Source organism: Diaphorina citri, unplaced genomic scaffold (assembly GCF_000475195.1).
Source record: "Diaphorina citri unplaced genomic scaffold, Diaci psyllid genome assembly version 1.1 scaffold173, whole genome shotgun sequence".
NCBI lineage: Eukaryota > Metazoa > Arthropoda > Insecta > Hemiptera > Psyllidae > Diaphorina > Diaphorina citri.
In genome coordinates this window covers 12,768-22,846 of record NW_007377610.1, presented here as the reverse complement: position 1 = coordinate 22,846, position 10,079 = coordinate 12,768, and the positions used below count along the sequence as shown (strand labels likewise).

General features: G+C 36.5%; 2 protein-coding genes and 1 long non-coding RNA gene across 3 annotated transcripts in view; 2 read left to right on the top strand and 1 right to left on the bottom strand.

Annotated features, from left to right (window-relative positions):
* LOC108251898 overlaps positions 1 to 5,778 on the top strand; it is a 53,798-nt gene extending 48,020 nt beyond the window's left edge. Inside the window, exon 3 of the mRNA XM_026820767.1 lies at positions 3,843 to 5,778. Within this exon, the coding sequence (XP_026676568.1) occupies positions 3,843 to 4,103 (261 nt within the window). The 3' untranslated portion in view covers positions 4,104 to 5,778. The remainder of the gene's footprint in view (positions 1 to 3,842) is intronic.
* LOC113465860 lies at positions 888 to 1,425 on the bottom strand. Its single transcript, XR_003390437.1, has 2 exons — positions 1,265 to 1,425; positions 888 to 1,143 (listed from the first exon to the last, which is right to left on the bottom strand). It is a non-coding gene; the product is annotated as an uncharacterized LOC113465860 (long non-coding RNA).
* Positions 5,779 to 6,254: 476 nt separating the features above from the next.
* The window catches only part of LOC103505428 (dnaJ homolog subfamily A member 2), a 5,921-nt gene continuing 2,096 nt past the window's right edge, over positions 6,255 to 10,079 (top strand). The window contains exons 1-5 of the mRNA XM_026820774.1: positions 6,255 to 6,446; positions 6,852 to 6,990; positions 7,686 to 7,839; positions 8,624 to 8,704; positions 9,254 to 9,359. Of these exons, the coding sequence (XP_026676575.1) occupies positions 6,378 to 6,446; positions 6,852 to 6,990; positions 7,686 to 7,839; positions 8,624 to 8,704; positions 9,254 to 9,359 (549 nt within the window). The 5' untranslated portion in view covers positions 6,255 to 6,377. The remainder of the gene's footprint in view (positions 6,447 to 6,851; positions 6,991 to 7,685; positions 7,840 to 8,623; positions 8,705 to 9,253; positions 9,360 to 10,079) is intronic.

The window sequence follows — 10,079 nt, the reverse complement described above, 5'->3', positions numbered from 1 at the left end:
AATCCACTGAGATAACTTTTCATACAACTCTTCTGACTGTTGAGGTACCAAAACCTCTAACTGAGCCTCATCTTCTATTGCCGCTTCTAGCAAATCTCTCCTTTGAGAGTAGACCTCTAATCTGGCCTTAGAACGACCAACTACTAATCTAATAGACTCAGCAGTCTCTTCTGTGTACTCGTCTTCTACATCTCCGATTTGAGATAAAACAGCCTCTAATCCACCCAACTCATTCCTACTTCTAGTATAATTTCTCTTTAAAACTGTAGTCATGGTGGATAAAGAAAACAATACAAATAAAAATCAAAATTAGAGACAAAAACATGAACATACAAAAAAGAAAGGAATAAAAATCCAAGTACCTAGATACCTACATTTCGCTACTAGCAATTTTTCTCAAGGAATAAAATATTTACGTATCTTTGAATAACAACAACATCTCGCGCGGATGAATACGCTGGACTTAGGAAGTAGGAGAATGAAGTCACGGGGTCAAGGTCATCGCACGTCCTTTCCATCCCTCAAACATCGGCTTCTCTCTTTTAGACTCTATGGCTACTTCACAGCGACTCTAATGGCTACTTCCTAGCTACTCTAATGGCTGCTACATAGTGACTCTATCGGCTACTACATTGTGACTCTATCGGCTGTATTTTCTTCTGCTCCTCTACACTTCTGCTTTGTTCGTGAAATGTTTGTACTCTTCTGCGTTGATGAAATGAAATTTTGAAATGTATGTACACTTATGAGGAGAATGTTTTTAAACTGGAACGCAATTTCTACTTGAAAAATGTTACTGGATTCACTGTCTTTTATAAAATGTTTATCTGGAATGAATATTTTCTTCTGCTCCTCTACACTTCTGCTTTGTTCGTGAAATGTTTGTACTCTTCTGCGTTGATGAAATGAAATTTTGAAATGTATGTACACTTATGAGGAGAATGTTTTTAAACTGGAACGCAATTTCTACTTGAAAAATGTTACTGGATACTGGATTCACTGTCTTTTATAAAATGTTTATCTGGAACTACTGGAACTACCTCTTACCCAAAGTGGGTAACCACACGCTCTGCTACCAAACAAGCTGTGGGGTTTTTTCGGCCTTCTTCTTCTTCCTAACCCGCCGTTCCCCCAACCCACAACCTGTTAAATTTGAATGGGGAAAAAAAACTAACACTTTGAACTTCTGATTAGAACTTGGAATATTTATACACATAAAGTTTATTGATATTTTCAGACAGGTTATTTAACACTTACAAATAACCTGTTAAATTTGAATGGGGAAAAAAAACTAACACTTTGAACTTCTGATTAGAACTTGGAATATTTATACACATAAAGTTTATTGAGATTTAAGACAGGTTATTTAACAGTTGACAAATTATGGTCTCTTATTGAACTTATTAGGTCTTTCTGGTTACAAATAATTTGAATGGGGAAAAAAGACTAACACTTGATTTGAACTTCTGATTAGAACTTGGAATATTTATACACATAAAGTTTATTGATATTTAGACAGGTTATTTAACACTTACAAACAAAGGTCTCTTATTGAACTTATTAGGTCTTTACTGATTACAAAGTACTTGGAAAAAAATCACTCGGTCTTTCTTCTACTTACTTAATGTCTTCTGCTACACTTTACTTCTGATACACTTCCTACTAATCACTTTCTTCACTACTGCCTTTCAACTACTAAACTTCACTTGTACTAATTACACTTTCTATGAGATCCCCCTTGCTATATCACCCTCTTCTCTAACTTTGGATCTCACAAAAAACTATAACTGAATACAAAACTAAAATTCCCTTCAAAGGCTTGATCGCTCTATCACGACTCTATGGCTACTTCCTAGCTACTTTCTATGAGATCCCCCTTGCTATATCACCCTCTTCTCTAACTTTGGATCTCACAAAAAACTATAACTGAATACAAAACTAAAATTCCCTTCAAAGGCTTGATCGCTCTATCACGACTCTATGGCTACTTCCTAGCTACTCTAATGGCTGCTACATAGTGACTCTATCGGCTACTACATATTGACTCTATCGACTGCTACATAGTGACTCTCTCAGCTACTACATGGTGACTAATCTTACATTCCTTCTCTTCCCTGCTTCCCGCATCTCGAAAACTTTCTCCTCTCCCACTCTTCTCTCATCCTACCTTTCTTCCTTTTCACGTATCTGAACTACTTTCTTAATTCGCGATTTTCGCGACATTGGCGGCCCAAAAAAAAGAAAAATGGGCCCTAATAGGACTAAATGAGGTTACAATAACAGTAAGATACCTGACTAATACAATGAACAATATGGTGTACCTGACTGAAACTTTCAAACATTCAAAAAACAATAATCTCTAATACATGTCAGTCCTAAAGTCCTAGCTACCTTTTGGATTTTTTAAACGGAAAAATTGTTTGTGAACTTTTTTTTGATTGGAAATTTATCATACCGCTTTTGTGCAAAATTTTCAATTCTTGTTCTTTACGTTAACGGATAATGGCAATCTTTGAACAATTATCAAAAGAAGGAGGAGGAGAAAAAGAGATAAAAAATCAGACCGAAAAAAGAGATGATAAAGAAGCTAAAATAAAAATTGTATGAACGCCTGGTAAAAAAAAATCATTGTTATGCAATGTGCTCAGCAGTTAACATAAACAGCCGAGCTAGAAAGAAGTTGTTAAGAGAGAGTAGAAAATATAGAAAGTTGTTAGAATTGTGAGATAAATAATTAATAACAAAAACAGATTGATTAAAAGGAATCTGAGTAATTAATTCGCTTAAACTTTTTTATCTTTTTCATGTCTCTTGCCATTTTTTTTTCTTAATTATTCCTGGAGGAGATGAAAATCGAACTAAAAAAAGGAAGGAAAAGAGTCTCGCCGTAAAGGGGGGGGGGGGGGGGTCCGAGTCCCCTCGGCCTCCTCCCCTGAATACGGTCCTGATAGGTAGGGAGCTAGGGTAGGTGTAACACGTTATAAAATATGAACAAGGCAAGGCGTAGTCAGCAACTTTTATATGAACTTCTGCTGTGACATTTTGTTAGCAACTTTTTATTTTCCCCGTAATTTCATTTTCACAAAGTTGTTAAAAAACACAATTTAACCGGATATGTGTGAAACGACGATGTTCATGTAAATGCCACCGGAAATCTCTACATTATATTTTCTCATTCTAACTAGCATGCTTTCTCATTTGTTTCTTTGTATTCTCACATTATACCTACCTACTCTCACACTCTCTGTAGCTATCCACCTAATATACTCTCACTTCACTCTGTATACCTACGTACATACCTACTCTCAGATAGTAGGTATGAACGTGCTTTCCATTTTCGTTGGAAATTAAATAGGAAAGTATATCTAAAGAGAGAAATTACAAAACTAACGGTAGGTATACCTATAATTTTTTGTAATTTTGGCACATCCACTAACTACAGACCTTTTGTTTAGACCGGGATAAAGGAACTTTTCAGTGAGATTCAGTGTCATCCTATAAATATCTGTACGATTCTATATTTTATTCTTCTCTATTCTCGCGCGAACGTCAAGAGTTCGAAGCGCCGCCCGGCCTATATTAACACGAAACAGAATTTCATCGTTTTTCGGCATTTTCAGCTCAACTTTTCTCCCACTTCCCTTTAACTTTAAGCAAAATAAATTTTATTTGATATTCCTGGTCGGACGTGAAAATGGATGCGAAATCTCCAAATTTTCTTCTAATGTGATTAGAGCTTGAAATATTTCCTTTCCATGTTAGTGATTTTTGTACAAAAATGTCACCTGAAGAATCACCTATACGAGTATATCACCCATATTCCCTGTTTCTCTGTTTCACAGAACTCCACCTCGCCCTACTGTTACACCTCCACGCTAAGTTTCACTGCTGTTGCACCAAGTGACGCAGGCCAGTATCTGTTTCTAGTCAAGTCTGCCCGGGGCCTGGCTGAGGCTTCCATAGTACTGAGCACAGCCCTAGCTAAGGATTCACCCGGTAGTCATAGCAACGTGGTGATAACACCGACCAGTGGGACTCCTAGACTGGAGACCGTGGGTTCGATGCTGTTGCTCGTGTTGTTAGTGCTGTGTTGGAATACGTAACATATTTGAGATGTATATTTAATACCTATGTTTATATTAAGGCTGAGAGGCCATGTTGTTGTGTCAATGAAGTATACCAATAATTTTTACTGACGTAGTTTTTACTTGTGGTTATTTAAGTTGTTTTTATTTTTTTAACTCTGCGAAATCCGAAAATGGTGTGAGGGTCTTTTCATGAGACCGTTGTCAAAATATACAGAATGAATACCTAATATTGACCGAGTATAGGTGTCTACACTACCAATAGTCAATTTGAGCTACATATGGGACTTTCAAAAGTCGAGGAACATTCAAGATCAATTTTAGTCAATCCTTTAACATAATATTTATAATTATTATTACCAGGGATAAAAATATGTTAAAGGCTCACAGTGAATGCTTGGTAATTTGGTGGAATAGCTTCATCAGGGAGTATTAGGTAGGTACCTATACCCTGCCACCATGTAGAAAGCCATGTAGAACGAGCATTATTTTCGAAACCTGAAGATTATTATTATTACTTCTAGCAGTAAACAGGAATATTGAATTATTTTACTATAATTTATTATTTTAGCGTTAGTTCTTTGTTAAAATATTACGCTGTTAGCTAAGATTGTTTTCCTGATTTTATTTATCCCGCGCCAGAGTGTGAATTTAGCTAGGATTTCAATTATTTCATTATTTTTGTAAGGTTTATATACATTATTTAAAATTATACCTATGTTATTTCATGATGTTGTATATTGATATAATCCGTGTAAAACTGAGTTATATATTTTTTACTATACCAAACATTATAGCTTGTAAATAATTATGTTACCTACAGGATGTAAAAAATAGTCATGTTACAGGAGGTTTCTGGAATGTTGGTCATTCTAACATGAGCTAAGAGCCAAAATTTAGACTCGCATGCTTCCAGAAAAAGGAACAAATTTGTAACAAAAGTTGGCTCGGCTATTTTAAGAGCTGAGAGCCAATATTCAATTATTTAGATACGAAAAAATTCCATTTAGGTTAGATAAGTTGTAGATTACTTAGGCATGCTACTCGTAATTAAAAAATAAACGAATAATGTATTCAATAAAATTTAGTAAGAAATATTCAATTATCTGTCCATAAAAAAAATCCTTTGTTTAATATTTAGGTATGTTAATAAGATAATAGGTATTGTGGGGAAGTTTAATAAATACTTAAGTAGGTATCATGATTGACAGGGTAGGTAAGTAGGTAATAGAGAGAGAGAGAGAGAGAGAGAGAGAGAGAGAGAGAGAGAGAGAGAGAGAGAGAAAACTTTATCCGACCAGTAGGCAGTAGGTATAGTAAGTACCTAAAATTGAATAAGGTGTCCAAGATTTTCGGTCAGCAAAATTAAAAGTTTAGAAGTCCACTTGGTCCACCTAGTCGTTCCGAGAACGAACCTTGTCCGTTGAGGATAAAGCTTGCCCCGGGCGGAAATCGAACCCGCGACCTAGCGCTTACAAGGAAGACTGTCAAATCTTCTGAGCGAGATTTGTGAGATGTCTCACCTACTTCCCCATTACTTTGCATGTATAGGAAGCTGTGTGGTGCTAACATAAAATATTATTATTGTAAGTAACGTTATAATGATGTGTAAATGTGTAATTCTGTATTTGCTATTCAATATAAGCCATTACACTTAGCTGAGTCAATAAAAATAAATAAATAAAACCAATAAAGTAAAATAATAATTAATTTATTTATTAATGATGTAAAGAAAGTTTCAATCACCTATTGTTGTTATTCTTTAGTTTCTTCAGGTGTTAAGAACTGGTAGCTAGCGGCAGCGATAGTAATTTGAATACATCAGTTCCTAGTGGATCACTAAAGTTAAGCAAAGTTGCGCTTGGTTGGTATCCAGATGAATGACCAACTGACCATCTAGAAAAGGCATTTTCCCAACCCCACTCGGTCTGGGGAGTTTAATGTGAGGAAGTGGGTAGCTTGTAAAATAACACGTGCAAATCTATGCGTAATAATCGCCTTCAAATTGAAGTTAGGCAACATGCGCTACATTTCGAAATTGAATGCACGTTGCATGCAGAAATAAAATGAAGGCGTATCTACAACAGCTGATTTCGAAAAGAACTTTTGCACATAATTTGTAGCCAAGTTCACACAGGTGCTCTAAAGTTTCTTTTTTTTTTTTCGAAGAAAAAATAGAAAAATTTGCTCTGCTCCCTTGCAACTTGAACTTGCAAGTCGCTTTTTCGACTGCCAGTTTTCTCTTCTAGAAATCTAGAACCGTGGAAATTTCCCGAAACCGGCTTGTGAACAATGGCTGACACTAAACTCTATGAAGTATTGGGGGTGTCCAAGTCTGCATCAGATCAGGAAATCAAAAAGGTAAGTTGAAATCAAGTTGGTGTTCATGTTGAGTTGGAACTCATTGTGGCTTTGGCTTGACTGCGAGCCCTTGTCCCTTGTGGAGTTATCTAAAACAAAATAAATAAAACGCAAAGGAAAACGGTATTCCTAATATTCTATGGACATTATTTTAATATGACACTTCAAGACCCACTCTTGTATTTGATATTTCAACATAAAGACAGCTATGACTGTCACACTCGAGTGATTTGACAAAGAAGAAAAAACAATGGGGTTTACCAATGAGTCTTGTTTGCATTGTAATGTATTCTTGCTATCTCATGGGTACACAAGTCCAGAGGGAAATAGGAGGGAGCTGATTTGATTTTTGGAGAGTCTTGTTTTTAAATTCTTACTAATGGCTTTTTTTGCTTTTTTTCTCAGGCTTATCGTAAATTAGCAAAGGAATTTCATCCAGACAAGAACCCAGAAGCTGGGGATAAATTCAAAGAAATTTCCTTTGCTTACGAAGTTTTATCCGATGAAAAGAAAAGAGCTACCTATGACCGATATGGAATCCAAGGTAAGAAATGCTGATCTTGGGATCAGCCTTACATGTTACAATGTTCTTATAAAATTTCATCATCAAGGAGTTGTGGGTTATTCCATAAAGCCCTCTTATCACTCCTTTTCTTTCTATTCAGAGCACATTTTGTTGTGTTTTGACTCTCAATTCATTACTCTACTTTGGTGTCAATATCAAAAGGGGGCTTTGTTGTAAAAAAATAAACATAAGTACTGTATTGTTTTGTACAAAGCATATGGTACCTGAGATCTATCAATGTGATTTCTCAATATTTAGCCTTGAGATACCATGTTTTACTTATAGTATATTACACAATGCACATTTCGATCATTCGAACACCATTAGGTGGGTATGTCAATATTTCACGAAAACACTAACGTAAAACCATGTAAATCGGTAACACGGTAACATTTAACACTAAAACACGGGAAATAAAATAAAGAGCTGGTGATTCAAACCATTGTCAAAGTCGACTGAATTTTACGGTTATTGTTTTTATTTTGAATGATATCATGTCGATCAATCAGTTGTTTTAAGGGGGATGTTGTAGGTTCTGTCTGGCGCAAAGTATTCAAATGTTTGTTTATTATGGAAGTCTGTAGCAACATTCAGGAAATTATGTTTACCTACCTATGTTTACCTACTTGCTCAAACCATATTATTGATTCAAGATTATTTTCATCTCCCTGCAGGTATTAAAGAGAAGGCTGGTGGTGGTGGAGCAGACTTCAGTGATGATCTGATATCTCAGTTGTTCGGTGGTCGACTGTTTGGTATGGGAGGTCCATTTGGTGGTCATTCCAGAGGTCGTCCACATCGAGGTGAAGACACAGTACATCCACTCAAGTGAGTTTTATCCTTATCAAATGGAAATAATCCAACCTGGCTAAAAGAAGGGAAGGAAAAAATCAAGTTATGCCTCCAATTCCAGCCACCCATGTGTCAAACAGTTGGCATGTGTGTGGTAAAAAAGATTGAGTTCTAGGTCTGAAGCTTTCTCCACCACATTCTAATGTCTGTCAGATGTCTTAGTATGAGTGGCTGTAAGATTAATTTTAGGCAAGGTGCAATAAAAGGTCACTTTTCCCCCAATGATATTATTTTGATTTTTTCTAGTAAGGAAGTAAAACATGGTCACTTGTTCAGGCTGTCAGTAGCCGCGCCGGAATCAAGATTGTGCTGTCTCGCTGGAGAGTGAAATATGTGCTGTCCGAGAGTTGCCAGTCGCTTCGCTCCGGAATCCCGCTAGTTCATCCCGAGGCATGGCCAAGCTTGTGGAAAAGGCATGGCCGAACTTGTATTTTTATCAAACTAAAAACATAAACGAAACTCAATATTAGGCGAGCGAGGAAAAGTTTTCTCTCCCTCAGTCTCTGCACTCTGTGTATTTCTTATGGTGATTTTAGCGATCAAAAATTGATCATATCTCAGGATCGGTTTAGATTTTCGCAAAATCCTTTCTTATTGCACACCTAGACCATAAAAGGAATATTCCTACCAAATTTCAGCTTTCTAGGTGTTGTGATTCTCGAGATAGAGCAATCAGTGTGTGAAATGTGAATGAGTGAATGGATCTTGTTCTTATAATATAAGATTTGAATTAATTGATTTTATGTTTTTCCCCCTTCAGAGTATCACTTGAAGACCTATACAATGGTAAAACCACCAAGTTACAACTCACCAAAAGTGTCATCTGCTCAACTTGCAATGGGTAGGTTTGTAATGTAATGGGTACTTTCTCAACTTGTAACGGGTAGGTTTGTAGTGCAATGGGTACTTTCTCAACTTGCAACGGGTAGGTTTGTAATGTAATGGGTACTTTCTCAACTTGCAAGGGGTAGGTTTGTAGTGCAATGGGTACTTTCTCAACTTGCAACGGGTAGGTTTGTAGTGCAATGGGTACTTTAGAAATGTTTTGATTAATTTAATATGTTTGAAATGCAATCAGTAAACTTTAAAGTAACAAAGTATTCTTGCTGTTTAGGTAGGATGATAGGTACACAGCTGTGTACTTTCTTACACAAAGTTTAGCACCATTTTACATGGAATTCTCAATAGGTACAACGCTGTGTTCTTTCTTACCAAAAGTTTAGCCCCATTTTACATGGAATTCCCCCCCCCCCCCCCAAATAATTGTAAATTGTAAAAGGCGAAAGATTTATTCTTCCTGAAGAGAAGCAAAATAGGATTGTTTGTTCTTTAATGAATTCAGGCTTTTTTACTTGACTCTAACAAATATCTCATGATTTCTGTTCCTCAGGAAAGGTAGTAAATCTGGAGCTACGTTCACCTGTGCTTCTTGTAGAGGCTGTGGGTTCAAAATACATCACAGGATTATTGGACCTAACATGACTCAACAGATTCAGGTAAACTATTAACATCATTACAACAAGTGAACAGTGTGCATTTTTTTCCTGCTTAATTCCTTCCTATTTTATATGGGTTCCAGTCATTGACAACCAACTGTAGACTACTGAAGAGGGGAAAATACCGCTTGAAATTGAAAATTTACACTTCACATTGTGCAATATTTTTGTCAGCTCTCATGGTGTAGTGGTTACTGCGCTCGCCTTGCACGCGGGAGACCCGGGATCGATTCCCGGCGTGGTCAAGAAATTTGTATCATCCAAATGATTGATTCCGTGACTGGCTGTTGCGGGGCCCACTCAGCCTCGTGAGGAAAATGAGTAGCTATGACATATAAATGCGCATAGCGACCGGTGCCAGCATGGTAGGTAAACATTGGATTTTAGGATTATTGAGATATTGGGAAAATCCTACAATGCTGCAGTGAGCACCAAAGTTGTGACATAATAACACAAAGAAACTGCATTTACATTTACATTATGCAATATTTTGATACCTATGCAATGGTTTTAAAGAATAATATTAATGTTATAACTTTTGTTCTATGGAACATGGTATGAGCCAGATTTTATACATTGAATCCCTTGGGTAATTTTTTCATCATGTGATTCATGTGCCTTGGGCCTGTTCTAGAATCCCCATGTAATTTTTTCATCATGTGATTCATGTGCCTTGGGCCTGTTCTAGAATCCCCATGTAATTTATTCATCATGTGATTC